This window comes from Nymphaea colorata, chromosome 10 (assembly GCF_008831285.2).
Source record: "Nymphaea colorata isolate Beijing-Zhang1983 chromosome 10, ASM883128v2, whole genome shotgun sequence".
NCBI classification, from domain to species: Eukaryota; Viridiplantae; Streptophyta; class Magnoliopsida; order Nymphaeales; family Nymphaeaceae; genus Nymphaea; species Nymphaea colorata.
The window spans coordinates 19,941,590-19,960,443 of record NC_045147.1 but is presented as its reverse complement, the minus strand read 5'-3'; the positions used below and the strand labels follow the sequence as shown (position 1 = coordinate 19,960,443).

The 18,854-nt window shown below is 39.7% G+C and overlaps 2 protein-coding genes across 4 annotated transcripts; both read right to left on the bottom strand.

Moving 5' to 3' along the window:
* Window positions 1-425: 425 nt before the first annotated feature.
* Window positions 426-6,392, bottom strand: LOC116262449 (BAG family molecular chaperone regulator 4). Of its 3 annotated transcripts, none has more exons than XR_004174475.2 (5): window positions 5,786-6,099; window positions 5,015-5,271; window positions 4,700-4,846; window positions 1,065-1,312; window positions 426-812 (listed from the first exon to the last, which is right to left on the bottom strand). XR_004174475.2 is itself a non-coding variant. In XM_050080123.1 (5 exons), exons 2-5 carry the CDS (start codon window positions 5,898-5,900, stop codon window positions 1,115-1,117), a joined length of 717 nt encoding a protein of 238 aa, XP_049936080.1. In that variant the 5' UTR covers window positions 5,901-5,967; window positions 6,152-6,392; the 3' UTR covers window positions 835-1,114. The 3 variants fall into 3 exon arrangements, 2 of the variants coding, with proteins under 2 accessions (XP_049936080.1, XP_031497710.1); XM_050080123.1 differs by lacking the exon at window positions 426-812 and adding an exon at window positions 6,152-6,392 and having other exon boundaries at window positions 835-1,312; window positions 5,786-5,967; XM_031641850.2 differs by lacking the exon at window positions 426-812 and having other exon boundaries at window positions 835-1,312.
* An 8,519-nt stretch (window positions 6,393-14,911) lies between these two features.
* On the bottom strand, window positions 14,912-16,555 carry LOC116261996 (probable N-acetyltransferase HLS1). Its single transcript, XM_031640976.2, has 2 exons — window positions 16,217-16,555; window positions 14,912-16,053 (listed from the first exon to the last, which is right to left on the bottom strand). Exons 1-2 carry the CDS (start codon window positions 16,385-16,387, stop codon window positions 15,067-15,069), a joined length of 1,158 nt encoding a protein of 385 aa, XP_031496836.1. The 5' UTR covers window positions 16,388-16,555; the 3' UTR covers window positions 14,912-15,066.
* Window positions 16,556-18,854: the final 2,299 nt, after the last annotated feature.

The window sequence follows — 18,854 nt, the reverse complement described above, 5'->3', positions numbered from 1 at the left end:
TGAAAAAGGCAGATGCAGTGTTCCTATTTTCGAGTGCCCCAAAAGAACAATTTAATTGGTCTCACATGGGCGGCTGCAGAAGCATGGTACCAATTAAGGGTTTCCTTACGCAGAACTGGAGACAACCGCCCGTCCTTGACAAGCAGCAAGGAGATGGCACACGAAATAGAAAACTGCCAAAATATTTTGTGACGGTCACTCGAAAATCATTGTCGCAAAAATAAGAAGTCAAGTTTGGCTTACTGTAACAGTGGAAATTAAACATCTTATCATGTTTATTTTCTCTCTCTATTTTTTTTTTTTCTTGAAGGGCAAGATGGTAGTAGACATTTCTTGTAGGACAAGTAAGAAAAACTTCTCATCTCAGAATTTCGAAAACTGGGCAATACCTACAAAAAAAAAAAAAAAACTTCAAAAGCAAGAAATAACTGCAATATATCTACAAGATTTTGAATTTTCCTAGTCAAATGGGGTTCTGGGTGGTTCCAATTCCAATTCATGACTTCAAATTTGAATCAAATGTCTACTTGAAACCGACCGATTACATATAAACAGATACTTAGTCAAATCTGAATTCTGTTTTTAAAAAAATAAAATTTAAATCAGAATGCGACTAGAACCAGATGTTCATTCCGACTGTGCATCCACAGTCCACGGCATCTTCATTGTCCGTAATTCTGTCCTGAGGGCCTGCATCCCTTTCTTGGATTCTCTTACTGGCTATTGGCACTCAGAAATGTAAAGAGGAAGAAATCATGTGGAGATGATGTAGCCCATGAAGACATGCAGAAGAGACGCGGCGCCAACAAATTCTGATCAGGGAACAACCATGCATTAAAGATTGAAGAAAGGATTCATTGACAAATTAACTGTAAACACTTTCTGAACATGAGTATAATGCATTTCAGAATATTGATATATTCTCAAAGCTAGAACAACGGGCTCAAAAGTATGGAAGTCCACATATGAACAAGAGTTATGTTTCTTGAACACAGACTAATGCAGGGCACGGCCACAGAGTCAATGGCATCAATTAGCAACAGTGTTCAAATTGAGTGCCTCACCGAAATGGTATAATGCTGAATAAACAGGATTTATATAAGTCCAAGGATTTCTATTCAAACTGTTCCCAGTCTTGGGTTATCTTTGTTGAGGATGACATTGGACGTGGAGCACTCAAGCTTCCAACACCAGAGCCAAATGTCTCCCACTTGGTTGTGACGGAGACAGTGTTGCTACTGCAGCTGAATGGGTTAGCATTTCTTGCCTTGAGCATATCGAGTGTGTCCACAAAGTTCTGGACTCTGCGCACCTGAGTGAACATAACAAGTGAAGATTCAGGAATTAGGAAGTAAATTAGCTAATACAGATCATACCTCTCAAGCAGAGCCCCATACTATGAATCATTCATCATAAATAACAACTGAGTAACTGTTCCAGTCATAACTGACCCAATGAAATCACTCTCATTTACTGATGTTTTGCAGGTTAAGCTTCTATCAGTAAATTACATATCGTGAATGCTCCTGCCTCAAGAAATGCTCCTCACCAACATTAATTCAGGTTACCAACATAAGGTTCTTAGATTAAGCGTAGTAGTTAAAAGAATTTTGCTTTTGATGAGCAAGGCAACAGGGTAATCCAGAAAGAACTGCTCTTACAAATGCTTAATAGAATAAATCTTACATTTGAGTTTAAAATTTAAACTTTCTATTGAATTTTAAAGTTTATAATTTTGAACTCATCCTATAGATTAGGTACAAAATATACCATGCCACATGGACACCCCTGGAAGGGCACAAAACATGTGTTGGCCCGGCTGGACATGACTGCCACTATGGTTAGGGCTTGGACATGGCACACTCACATTTTTATATAAAGAATGAACATATGTATTTGTTTGGTGAAAATTTTATTGTTATTATATACATACATACATACATATACATATATATATATATATATATATATATATATATATTGTAAATGCTTCGCACACATGTTTGGCACCCACGCCCATACCTGCACTGTACTCACACCCATGTGAAATGGGGTAAGGGTATATAAGAGATAAAAACTTCAAGTATATACATACATGATAAGCACAGTCAATAAGAATAACGCCACATAAGGACAGAGAAGGCACAGGGTCGACAACGAACACTTGCTCAGGGACAAGACCAAACCAAACAATTTACAAGACAGGAACTGGAACTCATTTCAAAAACCGTTGAATTGAATGCATTGATGTAGGCAAGTCATTTTCCACAAATGAAAGTCTTCATTCACGGATTTTTATCACATCATATATCTCCAGAAAAACTAATATCTACATTAGTAAGAAGAACATTTAAATATATGGCTTATTCATCGTAACACCAAGAGTTCTCCATCTCTCTCTCCACAGGAGAAAAACACAGAAATATCACGAAAACATATATTATTTCATACATCAAGAGTTTTTTCCATTTCTGAAAAGGTCGAAGCCCAACAAAATATCTCTACGGTAATATCATGAACGCATATTAAATTATTAATACATGCTCATTTATCATAACACCTGAAGTCCCTTCCTATCTCTGAAAAGGTCTAAAGCACAAACTAAGAGAACACCAGAATAGCTTCATTTTGTAAGCAAGGAGATAACTTCGCTGTAACTCTTTCGTTAACAATTAAAAACTTTAGTATACTTGCATGAACATCAGGAACACCTTGAAAACTATGGCATTTATCATAAAATCTGAAGTCTTTTCCTTTTCTTAAAAAAATGCTGAAAGCATAAACAAAGGGAATATCATTAGCAGTTATAATGTCCTTGCGTGCGACTCTACTTTGTCTATCCAAATGGATACTACTAGGGCTATGAAGAAACCGAAACATAAGAAGCCTACGGGGGGAATATTTGATATCAATTGTTAGGACTATCAGACATTTCTTGGTTCTGATAGGCTGCTTGACAAAAATTACGAGATAATGCATGCAGAAGCACATGTATGTGTTTAATTGTTTATGCACGTGCCATACATGCATACATGCATGCAGTGGCGTAGCCACCAGTCTCTTAAAAGTTTTTATTTTTAAATGGAAATCTTAAATATTTATTCTTATATATATATAAGTGCCGCACCATATTTGAGTAGTTTTAAATCCTGCGAATTTTTCTGGCTCCGCTACTGCATGCATGTATGTGCACAGCAACAGGCCAAAGGGAACCATGGGTATCATTTCCAAGGAAGGACAAATCGAAGACAAATTGGTGCCTCTAGGGCAAATAATGCACAGGAACAATTTTGTATTTTATTAGCTTATAAAGTTAGTCAATTTTTAACTTACAGATCAACAGGAGGGAACATGACAATTTTCCGTGCAATTATAGGAAACAGCATGAATTTTTTTTGCCAACCATGGCATGCAGGGACTGTGAACTATTATAGAAAAGTAATAGTAGTTTTTCCAGAATTTCCAATCATATGCATTAACTGCAAGAAATGACAACAACCATCATTTCTCTTATCACCAACTTTAGAAATCTCAAAGAAGCAAAATCATTCAAGTGCATTCTCCAACTACAGTCACCGAAGAAAGAACAAATAAGGAAAGTTCATCTGCTACAAATCCATTACAAAAACACTTCTAATTTTCTCCACATACGCCTACTATGCTGTCTTACCATCAGTGAGTCTCGGTAGCTTCTACAAAATTGATGATACTGATGGACTTTGAAGACACCATATGCAAGCAATTGCAGTGGTGCTACTATAGCACATTCTTAGACCTTCATATGATAATATGGCTAGACATATTGCAGGACAGACAAATCATATCTCACAAAATAGACATTTGCAAAAAACAAAGCAAAGATAGAAATAGAAATAACAGTTACATTACACAGCGTGTCAGTTTCAGAAACAAAGTCATAAAAATCCAATTAATTCAATTAATTATAACTACACCAAGAGAACTAGAAAGAATGCAGGTAAAACGCAGGATCCAGAGAAAATGTGAGCTTAAATCGTATAAAATTCCTTATTCATCGTATCATAAATTAAATAAATAATGGGAGAGAATACCAATCTTCCTGCTTTCAGTAATTATAATAAAAACATCAAGTAGCAAGTTTGACCATCTAGCACAAAGAGTTCTGTTTTTCAAAATTCAAAGTCCCCAAAATGTGATCTAGGAAGCAACCTGGTAAAAATACACACACCTTGGCTGATTCATCTCACAGAAAGGGAAAATTGTGCTGCATGTGATGCCAAGTAATAAGTCGAACCTTTCCCAAAAAAGGCCTAACCAAAGTCGTAATTTTCAACCTTATAATGATCTTCCTCAGAAAAGGCCACATAAAATGCGAATGATGATTATAGGATGCATCCCAAGTAGATTTATGAGGTCAAGATATCGTTTATAAAGCTGATCTAGGCAAGAGTCAAAAGCCAGATGCCTCATTCCAGCAACTTTTTGAAGCTATAGACCATGTCCAGCTTGTCAGGCCTTCTACGGTGAACAAAAACAAGCATAGAAAAGCTCAATATCAAGGACACAAAAGAGGAAAAAATAAGCAGTGAGAATATCAATTGTTGTTGTTGTTATTATTTCTACTACCACCTGACAGAAAGAAGCCCAACTTATCATCCAAGGTGTTGTTAGTAACAGAGTAGCAAAGAACTAAATATTGCTACAATTTTCAGAAAATTACCTCTATTCTTCTTTGCACTTTGGCTTCTCCTTCAGCCTCAATGCTGTCCAACTTCAGTAGCTGGACCATGAACATTTCCGTCAACACCACAAATTCCTTATCGGCCACCTTCGAGCCACCGCGCACTGCCCCCTCCAAGGCTGCGACCTGGAACGAACGATTTTAACAGTTTTTTGAGAAAATATTCACCAGTAGAAGCTGTCAAGCACACCTTGGCGCTATATGCAACAAAAAAAACACCAACCGCAGCAGTAGCCCTCTCTTAACCTCAGAAACAGGGAGGAAATTCCAGGACTAGAGATAAACAATGGCTACCTTTTCCGAGAGCTTATCAACCTGTCCTCTAACTTGTCCAACAGCCTCACAGGCACTGGAAATCCCCTGATCCTTCCTCATTTGCTCCAATTTCCTTTCTTTGCTTGCAGGGTCCTCCAAAAGAATCACCTTCGACATGTCCTTGACCCCAACCATGTGCAAACACTCATGATTATCCTTTTCTTTGCCTCTGAATAAAAGCCTCTGTTCTTGAGGTTCTAATCCCGTCTCCTGGGCAACCACCTTCTTCAGATCCCCTGACATTTAATTAAAAATAAAATGATACAGTAAATAACCAAAAAACATCCCAGAAATTGAAAACCAACAAAAATGATTTATTCAGCATATACGCATCTATCTTCCAGATAATAAAACAAAAGAAACAATAGGGCCAAATTTGCCTTCCTCTGCAATTCAGATGGGGAAAATGACAAAACACCAAGATGCTATAACTTCAAACACAAACAAGAAAAGCGTACTCACCGACTGACGCAAATTGAAAAGGAAAATGAAAGTAAAATAACAACACCCTCACTTGGTTGGAAAGAAAAGCCCCAAAAAGGGAAAACTTCATCCATCACTCCAAAAGAGAAACCTCACAACGCCAGACAGGAAGAAGAAAAAGGAAGAAAACAGAAATGAATTAACTAAAAACTACCCACAGATTGAATATATATACCACTCCCTATCACCTATCAAAAAAAAAAAACTACGCCCATTAATCAGCTTACAGAGAAAAGAAAACAAAAAAAAACAAGTGGAAAATAATACCAAAAGTAGCCTGAGCAGGTATACTAATCTCATGTTGGTAATTGCCATGAGAGACCTTGATCCTTATCAGAGGCCCAGAGGACAGCACCCCATCATCCCTCTTCTGAACAAGCATTCCTCCTGGCCTCAATTCCCAGTCTATGTCTTCACCAGCTTTCTGAGAAACCCTTATGGCGTTCGACCTGTGCATACTGAGTAGTTGTTCAGAATCACCAAAGACAACTTCCCCAACTAAAAACTTGGTGGACAGAGAAAACGAACACTACTGAAGGCGTCTGATGATCAGGTAGATTTGTGGGTATTGAGCGCCTGATCACATATATGGTGTGAAAAAAAGATACTGGAGAAAAACCAAGGGAACATTACCTTTTCTTTTCCTTTTAATGGTGGCCCCACTCTAGAACAGGAAAACCTTGCAAAGAGATGTTTTTTCACTGCCGCTGCAGATGCTATATAGGGGTGGACGGCTGAATATTTATAGCAGGGCCATTAGTCTCTTCTCGTTGGTTCTGCTGAAAAAACTATTCAAAAGAAGAAGGTGGTAAGAAGGCGGACCCGTGAATAAAGTATAGGGAAGGCAGAAGCATCAATGTGGGGGTTGGATATACGTGTTGAGCTGTTGGAGATGTCTAAATAAACTATTCACCTTTCTCACTCTCTCACCCCCTCTCTCTCTCTCACAAAGATGCAAGCAAAGTTTACAGGGCACTGGATTGTGACACGGATTCGCAACATATCACATGAACTATTGGCTTCTTTATTCGACATACTTATGGAGATGTAAAGTATGATGTGAACCGCCTGTTTTCCCCCAGAGGTGTATCATACAAACATGTTAAGCAGTATCTATACTTTACCAAATGATTCCTGATATAGAAAATTGACGGGTATCCCTTCTCATTGTGATTGACGAATCCATCCTTGACATTTAAGCCGACGTTCTTCGTTATTTTAACCATAACTAGTAGTTTGCGTTGACAGAAAAATGAGCTCATTCTTTAATCAAATTACTGTATGCCTTTTTTGCAAGTACTCGCCCCTTTTCTTGCCATGGATAATAATATCATTTTATCCGAACAAACAGTTTGCATTGGCAAAATTAACTCCAATGGTATCTGAGACCACTAATGTAAACATAGAAATAGATTCGTTGAGTCTGGAACGAGTAATGCCAATTCTCATAAAATAGGGACTAATTTGAAAATAGCATGTGGCCGAAAATTACAGAAGGCTATCCACTTTCAAGTGTCATGTCATTTCCAATGACAGCTATAAGAGAATTTCACGTTTAATTCATGTCGAGAAAACAAATATACTAACTACAGTTACTGGTGAGGAAAATTTATTTGGCGCAGGTAACATGGGACTTGTCCAAGCAGATTCTTGCTTCTGTATTGAGTTTTGGCAAAAAAATATAGATGCAATCGTATTGGATAACTAAAAATCGACTGAAATATCTTTCAATGAATGTAGAGACTGAATTCAATAAGCAAATGGTTAGCAAAATCCAATATCTACATGTTCCAAAGAGTCACCTTTCATGAACTAAGACATATATCACAATTGAACATCTCCAGTACCAGTCTGGATCTACTGTCCGATCTGTAGGTTAAAAACAGCACAATTTTCGTCCTGCATCTTGATCAACTGAAAGGTTAAACATCTGATCTATAGGTCAGATAGAGCAAAACTTCCGTCCTGCATCCTGCCCATTTGCTTTCTCCTGTATTTTCCAATGTTCACAAGTCCATCCTCTGTATATATAGCACCAGCATGTGTTGACTGGTAACCTACTCTCTCAACTTCACTTGTTCTTGAGTTTTTGTGGTCAAATTCCTTGGGCAAGATTATAAATGAATATATTGATGAGTGTAATGACATCCTCTATTGAACAAAGTTACAGGAAACTCAAGTCTTAATGGTTAAGACTTTTGAGGTTCACCTTCTTTTTTCAAAATCGAATTGAGTATTGGGTACACCTTGCTTCAGTTTTCCAAACGTCGACATCCATAATAGTCGAACCCGTGACAGACTGATCATCTTGGTCCATTACGAGCACTTGTCGTCTGTACAGTGAAATTTGAGATAAAACGTTATTATGTGCGTATACTTTTCTTTGTTCTTTTTTCCAATTTTTCAGGTAAGACTAGATATTCCATCATGTGGTCAAATATTGAGAGATCTCCAGTTGGTATGCACATATTCAAGCCATGAATTCAGCTGGCACCAGATTGGACCTCAACTGAGATCTAGTGGACAAATAACTTTGGCATGGGCCAAATCCTTGGTTGAATTTCTTCCATCAGGCATGCAAGAGTGTGAATGAAATCTATAAATGATCTGGATCCAGAAGAAGGCCCACATGTTTATAAGAATAATTTCTTATGCACATGGGGACATAAGCCAAATTTACACATTATTGATGCTCACAATGGCACCTCTATCACAAAAGATATCTTCAAATTAATAGACATCTTTCCAAGAGTTATTTCGGAGATTATGTGATCTCTTCTTGGTTGGTTTTTGGGGATGGTATGTGGTCTCTTCTTTGTTGGTTTTTGGGGATGGAATCGAGACTCTTCAACATGGCAGGTTTGAAGATTTCTAAAATGATATGATACATTCGAATTGATACACAAAGTGTTTCCACTTAGAATACTTCAATTAAGGTTCCACTTAAGAAAGTCAAACAAGTTTCACTTGCTTAATTGTTGGCTTGGGCTCCATCTCGGTTTGACCTACCTTACGCTCGGACCAGACCATCTGCTTCAAGATTTTAGTTTTTAAAGGACCAACAAGAATCTAACTTATAAGCTTACAGTCATTTCGTCAATTGCATACTTTGTATGGGCAAGTTCCCTAAATTAGTTCAAGTTCTTTAGCAGAATTTTAATGAGTCCATGTCCTTTCTACTCCAAATGTGTTGAGAATTAGGTTGTCCAAAAGATGTACGTTTACCATGCCCTATGCCAGTTGTCTATATTTATAACATCTGCAAGTCTGCTTTTTCTTGCTTCTACTGCGAGTAGTTTTGTTGTAATTCTCTTCAATCTCAACTTACTTTTGGAGTCAGTAAGAGCAGGTCGAGTTCAATACTCAGGGAGTACCCATGGTGTGCCTTTTGTCATAATCTGATCTGGTTTTGCCTTCTGCTTACCTCCCTAAGAGTAAAATAATGAATTGAATCATGTCATCTTTAAGTCTGCAGCTGGAAGGAGCCCCACTAATTTAATATCTCTTTCTGGCTAAAATACTAAGCTTCAATTATGAAACCATATACTGGTACCGATGCATTCACCTTACCCAGTCAAGCCTGACATAAAGTCCAGTTTGAGAACCAGGCAGACATGCCATTCTGCCCATACCACAAAGCAGTGAAGCAATATTATTAACTGCAGAATCCCCACAAAGGTCATGCATTTAAAGTGAAATTAAAGATCCCAGCCATATAGACTTTTCAAGATCCCAAGGATTCTTTAGATGCTGGACATTTGCACTGTTGTAAGTTTGTAACAGTGAGGAGAAGATAAACGACTTCAGAAAAGTCGGTCCTTCCAGTCAGGGGCGGAGATACATGAGGTCTCATATGGCCCATGGAGCCCTATCTGAAACCTTAAATTCACAGGTTGAACTTAGATGAACCTGGGTCCAGTTATATGGGGCAGCCCCACTAAACCCAGCTTATTAACCAAGGCCAATTGAAAATATGAAAAATTGAAAATTCGTTAACTACCTTCTTCCAGTTGTTGGAAGCTAAGAAGTAAGTTCATAAATACTAAAATATGTTGATTAAACTCCAGTTTCTCCATTATTTTTCTTGAGAAAACTGATCATTGGCTAGTCAGAGGGCCTTGAATCATCTAGCGAGGTAACTTCGATTTCAAGTATTCAATTCTTAGAAATGAATGTCGCGTAATTTTCGCCTTTGTTGACATGGGTATGCATGGTTCCCGAAGAACGCGGAACATATGATTCGATTTTGTCAATTAAGAGGCATACCAACATGAGATCTTGGTGGGGGGCTTCTCCTGTTGGCTTTTGTTCAATTAAATAAATAATTTGCTTAATTAATTAGAAACATATTCAAATAACTGATCATGTTCCCGTATACACGACAATCACCCATCTCAAGTCAAGATCCAATTATATCCCATAGCTTTCAACGAACAAAAGCCTAATCTTTGGTAGCTAAATCTTATCGTCTAAATCATGGCAGCAAGTGATGATGGTCGAGTTAGGACTGTTAATGAGTTTAATACTGTAAGATCTCCAGTTCTAATGAAAGATCTACTGTTCCCCACATTTATTTATGCGATCTCCAGGTCAAATTTTACAAAAATGATTGGAAACCGAATCTGGATTCTGTTATGAATCTTATATCAAATTTCGTTAGTTATCTAAATAAGGTTGTGTTCACAAACGAATTTGATTTTCTATTTGTGCATTCAACTTGGAACCAGACTATTAAGCAAAACCGGTCTGATTGCACTAAAATGACAACCCAGTCGTGCCTCAAGGCCGGATTTGGTGTGGCCTATGCGCGTAAAATCTACGAGAAAATTGGACGAGAATACGTGCTGAAGGTTGCCAAAATGAAACCCAATTGCCACACCTTTATCCCGTGTATTTAGCGTTTCAATTATCCAATATTTTTCCAACTAGCCACTTGGTTTTTCTACTTCCATGTTTTACAAAAATGCAGTTTTCATTTTCCTAGTCTTCTGAAAACCCAGTTTATTTCTAAATATTTGGTCTAACCAAACAAAGTCCAATTAGGGTGTTTCGAAAAGCATTAGCCTACTTTCTTAGAGAGATTCAAACTCTTGCGGAATTTGTCGTGGCTTCTCAGCTTATACAATTGCTGTAAGTGCTGCTTTTAACAAATCGTTTGACGGTCTAACAAAACCACTGAGCTTTTGGTTGCATTAAGAAACCAAAAGGTTAACTACTTCTGAGCTTCTATTTCCAGAAGCTGCTAATTGCATGCAATTTAGGTTATCCTGCATATTTTCAAGAGTTAAGAATGTAACCACTGGTATATATGTTGATATGTTTTCTTCTTGAAGCATACTGAATATGCAAATTAGGGTATTAAAGATGACAAGAAACTTCTGGGGGAGCTCTGTAATATCTAGCTATATAGGTGATACAACTTAGAAAGCTTTAGGCCAAGTTGGTAGAAAAAATAGATTGCTACAATGTAAAGATTGAGGGCGACTGGAACATAACTATTTGTGCCACTTCCACATCATCCTGCGAGTACTTCAGTCATCATCAAGATAAGACTGGACTGTGGATTATCATGTACGATCTGCTGAGAGTGTTCTCAAGTCAGATTGGATTTGGATCGGTATGCTTAGTTGGGCCAGATCTGGAAGATAGAAATGTAAATGTTTCCAAGACCTTGTGGACTCATTATTGGCAGATATTTGGCGTGAGTATCACAAATGCCATGTGAACAACAGTGATAGGTGAGCCTTGCCACCTAATAAACACATGGAACTGTCAGCTTAGAGTAGTACTGCAAAAAATCACAAGCCACGGGAGCATGTAAAGGATAACTTGGAGCTCTTTACTGGCACTCACAGTTAGGGTTGTACTTGAGCCGAGTTGAGTTGATAGGACAGCAAGGTCGACGCGCTCAACTAAGTGAATTCGGGGACTCACAGTCTATACTAAATTTTGCCATTCACACTGTACAAGCGAGGATGTAGATCCCGAATAATCACAATCTTGGCGTCCTTCAGTTCACGCTCCTAACTACGTCAACTTGTCTAGTCGAACATCCTGGAACCATCTGCTAACCATTTACATTTTAGCATTTGTGCAGCTATATGGTACATGGCCTACAGATTGGATAGGAGAGTTAATAATCAAGCGGTGCTATAACAGTATCGAATGACAATAATATGATAATGACTATGATTGTGATACGATCATAATGACCAAAACATTAATTGAGCGCGGACAAGCCAAAAGTGTCTTTCGAACTGTGCCATGGTCATGCCTAGTTGTAAAGCAGAAGGGGATTGAGCGGAGAAATTCAGTAAATAACAGACCCTTCAAAATTTTTCTGTTAAACAGGCCCTCATTGCTTTCTGCAATATTACTGGTGCATTGATTTGATTTCATCAGCCATTGATGAGAATAACAATGTTTTTCTTTTCCTCCTTTATGAAAGCTCAGTTTGGTTGTGACAATCAAACCTCACGTATTCAGACCTTGATTTGCTGATTAGCACTTACAATGAATGGATTAGTATTCGGTTGAACATATCCCTGACGCCTACTACAACATTATCTTGGAGAAGCCCAATCAATGGAAGTTTATATGCTCTTCCATTTTTTCCTTGCCTTTTATGATGTTGAGAGAAACCCACTAAATATCTAAACCATTGGGTAGAATACATGCTCATGGCCCCTCTCTTCCACAGCCAGGTCATGAGCTTGGCCTGTAGTAGTGGCCGTATCACTATGTTTGCAACAGTATTCTGTGGTTCTCCTCCCGAAGTTTCATCAACTTGATGTCGTTCACAACTCTCTGCCACCAAATTTGAGCAGAGCACTTATTGGCATGGTAATAACAAGAAGGCCAGATTTTTTTAGTTTGCTTGTTAAAGTATAGTGTCAAATCAAGCCTGCACCACCTTCTTGATTGATGATATATCCTACATCAGACCATCGTCAATGCTTTTGGCCCATTCCTTTCGATGGCAAACACAGAAAGCACCAAATTTAGCCTATGTTGAAGCCTGGTTTCTGAGTTGGACAAATTTTAGGAAACTGAAAATGTTTCCAGGAAGAAAAATTCGGTAAGATGTGAAATGAACAAAGAAAAAACAAAGCTACAAAGAGTGCTAGGTTTTACCCTTCTAAAATCACAGTGCAGTCCATTCTTTTGTATGTTTTTGAAGGTGGAATCTTTTCGATTCGGCAAAAAATGGATTGAAAGGAATTTGGTCAGTGCTACTCTATAGCATAAAGTTTACAATCAAATTTCATCACGGTATTGTATGACGTAAGAACCAAAGGTTGCTCGTAGGATTTCAATAATTTCCATGCACTTTGACTGAGCTCCATTATTACAATTCAATTTGCTTGAGCACCTTGTTTCATGAGCAACAGATCTTCCAACAAACCTAAAAAGAACGGTCTGCGCTTTATGTTTCTGTTTTCTTGCATAAATGTGTCGCTATGTCATCAGATGGTTTTGTTCAAGGGCTTCCTATCTGCACTGGCAGGATATTTTAATTGGCACCGTTAATTCTTCTGCCGATTGTAGATGATTGTCCTGTCCTCTCCTTCAAAGAGAACATAATTCAGGTTGCACTGAACTGTTAAATAATAATGAGCAGTGCCACTTCTCTTACACCAATCAATATGAACCTTGGAGGAATCATCCATACCAGCACCCATTTTTGCTCAAGTGGTCCACTTTGTATGTCTCCACTCTTTGTCCGAGCTGCCTATTAGTAGTAATAATATTGGTTGAGCTGAGTCACCCTATTAGACAACGGTGACCTGATAATCTCTGAGCTCACATTGGCCGCATGTTGCACAAGAAAGAAAGTGTACCAAAAGGCGGAATTTTATTTATAGAAGCCACACATGGTGGAAAAAAGAATCTCCAATTATTAAATGGGAGACATAATGGACTATGCTTGTGGGGAACGTTTATTGTATTTTCTGCTGATTACATTAATAGTTCATGATGTATCGAGTAGGCAGGTGCTAGTTTCTTCTTTCTCTTTTCTTTTATTTTTCTGTTTTTGTCTTTGTTAAGGCTGTAGTAGGTCGCAGCTATCAGTGTCAAAATCTCTCTCACCAGACATGAGCCTCACTGATCTTCACTAACAGACACAGGTGTAAGCATCTTTCAGAAATCTCATGCAAGCACTTTTAATCTACATTGTGCCTAATTTCTGTGAGATAGAATGTAGTGCCTGCCCCTGTCAACTTTTTGGTTTTTTTTTTTTTTTTGCGTAATGAAATGGACACTTTTTCTTTTCATCATCATCATCAAGTTCCTTGATATGAACGGCTCTTTTATATGCACCGCATGTTGGTTTTTGGAATGAAATGCAGTACATTGGAGAGTCTGTGATATTAACAAAGGGAAATGGATTCCCTCTTTGGTGAATTGAGATTTGATGCTCGGCCGTTGCCAGCCTTACAAAAATCGGCAAGTGGAGGAAACAACCAAGACAGAGTGGGGAGAGAGCCATGGGTGAGAGCCAAAAGCATCAGCCATTGCTAAAAGCAGTGCCTGCACAAGAAACCAAATCACACTCCAGTGAGCTTTCACTCTCAAACAGACCCACTTAGACTCTTGGATCGGGCCCTTCTCTGCTGGGGGTCAGACGAAACTGCCATTGAAGTTGACAACTCTCTGTATGTGAGAAAACAGAAGTGGCTGCAGTTGCAGAGCATATAAGATAAACTTGTCTGCGTCCGGGCCCAGTGGTTGGGTCTGCGGCGAGCCCTTCCAATTTGCCAACATTCAAGGACTTCCAGCTATGTGCTACTTATATTGCCAGCCTTTTGAAACTCCAACTTTGAATACATTATGTGTTTCAGATGTTCGAAGATCTTATCATCACGCTGCGTTTTCTTTTTCCTTTTCTTTTTCTTTTAGCCTGTTGCTGTATTTTTTAGAATATTCTTAACGTACTTAATTCCCTGATATTTTAAAGATAAATATAAAAAGGTGCCCCCAAAGAACCTCCAGTTTATCTCTAAAATTTGCTTAGTTGATTGTTCTTTTAACGTACGTTCTAAACTTTTGCCACTGACCCTTCTCACAACTGGTTTAGCAGCTTCCAGTAATGTGCCCAACCAGTAATGAACAATCTAGTCATCAGCACTAAAAAAAATGGCAGCACGAAGATTGGATTGTGGACTAATCCGTGCATGTCCTTTCCTGTTCTGTTAACATCTGGGACTGCTTAGCTGCCCAGGATTGAACCAAATCTAGTCCTATCCAGCTTCCATATCATGCATGTTGGTGGATCCAACATGAGTCCACTCCACGCCATCATCAATTACAATGATTCATATCAATCATCATTTGATTTGCTCTGATTCTACTAGTTTCACCAAGTGCAGAGGTAAAAGATGGAGAGAGTACTTAGGCAGGCACAAAAATTAGCAATAACAGAGGCAAGATTTAAGAAGAACAGGAGAGAGGGAAAAAAAATGCAAAAACAAACGGAAGAAAGTGAAGAACAAGATGATAGTGAAGGATTGTGTTTTCAGTGGGACAAAGTGGTCGCCACTTGCAGTTCAAACTTCTCGTGGATCTACGAAAAGGGAGCGAGGTGGCGGGCTCTTGGTCCAGTCCTTCCCCTCCTTTGCACAGCAGGAGCTCTCACCACCCAACCTCTTGATGCACCATAAATCCTCTGAACAAGAGAGCTTCTTCCAGTGTGGGATGTGATGCCTCAGCTCATCCTGCCCACCCACCTCAGTCACAATTACTCTGCAATCTTCACTCTTTCTAGCAGCCATGTTATGTACAAATTTGCAGAGTGCCCTGATAAGGGACCCTGACTTGGGCCCCTGGCCATGCAAACCATACAAGAAGTAGAACCCAAATGGGCTGAATAGATCAGGAAATGCAGGGAGCCTGAAACAAGGGAACGCTCGGTCTATGGCCCCACAGCTCCTAGCATACAGAGCACAGGCCATTGATGCACCTTCCACCCTCAGCTTGAACAGCTCACTGCTGTTCCACACACTCAAGACTGCCCAACTCTGCGGCGGCTTCCCCATGTTATCCCAAGTCTCGCCTCTCGGGAAGGCCACCCAGGTCCCCAAGCTCAGTGGGTTCGCAAGAACACGGTTGATGTCAGCGGGGAAGAATTCGGTCGAGCCCATCTGCTTCCTGTAAAGGAACTCTGCCTGGTCTGTGCTGAGCTTCACGATCCTGAAGCTGGAAGGGATTCTCTTAGTGTGGTAGCTCACTGGGTTCACTAGGATCGAGGGTGTCCTGAACTTGGAGTAGTGGCACTTCTCGGTGAAGAGCTTAACCGAGGCAAGGTTGTCTTTCTCCGTGGCCATGTAGACGTACTCTGCGCCATTGGAGACGAACCACTTCTCCAAGCTGATGACCAGCTGGTGGGCTATGCCCTTCCGGCGGTGCTGCGGCGAGACTCGCAGGCCGAGGACGTAGCCCACCTTGGCCAGGTGAGTCGGGGAGTGAGCGCAGGTCACCACTGTCTTTATGGAGCCCCGGACCACGCCAACCAACTCGTCATTCAAGTCAGCAACCTGTGCAGAGTCGAGATGGATCAGTAAAATCAGCAGCAGATACAGATACGATTGAGTAGTAACTAGTAAGTAGAATTAAGAGAAAGAAGACTCCTTCTCTCTCTCTCTCTCTCTCTCTCTCTTTCTGTGTGTTTGTAGGAGTGAGGTAGAGGAGGACTTGTACCAGCATGGTGTACAAAGGGCAGTAGCGGATCCTGGCGATGGGGTCGCCCATCAAGTCAGAGAGAAGGAACGAGCTGCCACTCGGGCCTACTTCACATCTACTCTCTAACTCCTCTACCATAAGGGCATCTCTTTGGCTGTCGAAGGCTCGAATACTTGCCTTCTCTGCCATTCTGAAGGTAGTTTTTGGAAAAGAAAAATGTACAAAAGAACGCGCTCTCCACTGCCATGGGGTGAACGCCGGAAGTGCGATACATATATATACTGCTGATAACGAGGCTAATGTGCGTATAAAGACAAGAGGAACAAAAATCCAGACGCCCCACCATGCTTCATATCATAGCTTATTTTATGGTAAGTTCCTTTTCTTGTTGTCTTTGTTGTCGAGAAAAAGAGAGAGCTATCTGTGTGATTGCAATTAATGCTGGCTAAGACGTTAAATAACAAAATTGAGGATGACCCGCTCTCTCTCTCTCTTTCTCAAAAGCCATCTAACGCACACAGGAAGCACAAAAACAGAGCGTCACTCTAGCCACCTTCCTTCATTAAAGTTAAGTGAAAAACAAAAGGCTAATGGTCTGTAGATTGTCACCTGATTTTAGAGGATTGGATTGAAAGGTGGGCCGGGCCTTCTTCTTCACTATCAGAGAGAGGAAGGAGGGTAGTAAAATGTGAATGCGATTAGCTTGCTTCAGAAGGGTCAATGATTCAATTACCATGGGATATATAAGCTGCCAGTATGAGAAGAAAAAGAAAAGGATCAATTTTTTGCGGTGGGTTTTGATGGCGCGATTGGGATGTTTGTTTTGAGATTAAAGAAAGTCAGCCCAAGAGAGCGTCCGGCCCCTCATCCGACCCCTTTCGACATGGAGTTGTTTCTGGAATGCGTAAAGTGGGGAGTGAGGTAGCTATCCAACGCAGACAGAAAGGGCCCTCCTCTTCCTTTCTTCCTTGCTTTTTTCCCTTCCTTCTGCTCCGTTATATATATGAATATACTCCTTCGCTGTGTGAGCTTCGTCCATGTGGTCCTCCCCCAAACGGTGCCCTCTGATCACCGTGCCCACCACCATCAGGATCCGCTTGTCTTGTTTGGATCCCCTGTGTCTAAAATATTTGCTGATTTTAGCTGCAAGTTTTTTCCTGTTACTGTTTGTGAGGTAAAAAATGAATGGTGCGCATATATAGTAGATATTATTTAAGTAACCACTGTTTAATTTCCGAACACGCGAGTTCAGTGGTTAAAATGTCTAAAACTATAAAATTAAGAAACGTGAAAAATCGATGGTCTAGCTCGATCCGATTTAATCTGTGCGAATTCTAAAACTGATTGTCTTAAATTTCTTAGCTCATGTTGAATTAGCCTTTCTTGATTTTCACATTCATTTTGCGTGGTTAAACATATACTTAATCAAGCTACTTATATATAAGAAAACTAGATTGCCTTAATTCATTAGAATCTTTATAATGCAAGCGACTCTATGTTATTTCTCTCCTCTCCTCATTGAGTGAGCAGAGAGTCAAGGAGTATAAAGGGAATATTTCGGATCTTGTGCATCTGTGTGCGTGTGTTTGTATGTCTGTGTCTAGATCCTTTAGCTAGATATCATCTTTCTATTGACATGTTTCTTGAAAATTATGTACATAATTGTTTAAATTTTGGGTAAGTGGGAGCCGTCTTAAGAAAGAGTGGTAGCCAGATTAAGGACTGCTTTAGAACTTAGTGAATAACGCTATACCCATCAGTTTAAGGGTCAATCTTTTATGAGAGTTAATCAATGCCTAAGAACTAACTATGTTTTAGGTTTTCTTCTTCTGGGCGATCTTATTTAAATTCATTCTGTTAAAATGTATTCGAAGTTCTCATTGGGATTTGAACAAAAATGTGTTAGTTTGTACATCAAATTTATGATTGATCATCCAACTGTTCGATTGTTAAAAAGGAAAAGAAAAAAATAAAGTTGACGAAGCCATGGCCGCACTACGCCGCCAGCTTCCGGTGGGGAGCTGCACGCCCGCAATCAAAAGCGGCCCACTCCCTTTGTCCAGAATCTCTGCCCCGTCCCTTTCACCTTTCCTTCCTCTTTTTCCCTTGCCCTTTCCGTCGTCTATACCTTTCTCACCCACCCATCTGCAGGATATACCTTACCCATCAGGCCATCTTCTTATCGTCTTCATCCCCATCTTCTTCATCATCGCCCGCCATTCTCGCTCTCTCTTGCATCTCTCGTTTGTGTTATTTTCCTCATAATGGAGAAGGAAAAGAGGAACTGCTGATGAACAAGTTTCACGAACCCCTTAGCTACGGATCCTGTAATTAGCATTTGATGCAGGGGAAGCGATGGCAATGGCCAAATCTTCCTGAACAGTGGCCATTAAACAAGCAACAGAACTATGCCGCCCCTCTCAGGTATGTTCTGAGAATGGTGGGGACGCCATAATAAGTTGAATATATATATTTAAGAGTATATAAGTAGTTGCAAAGGACATGATCGGATCAGGCCCTTCTTTGTCATGACTCGTGATCATATAAAATAAGGAATATTTGCTGGACCATTGATCTCAGAAAATGAATCGACCGAGCAAGAGAACATCGCCAATCGTTTTCATCTTCCGCTCCCGTATCTTCTTCTATATTGTTT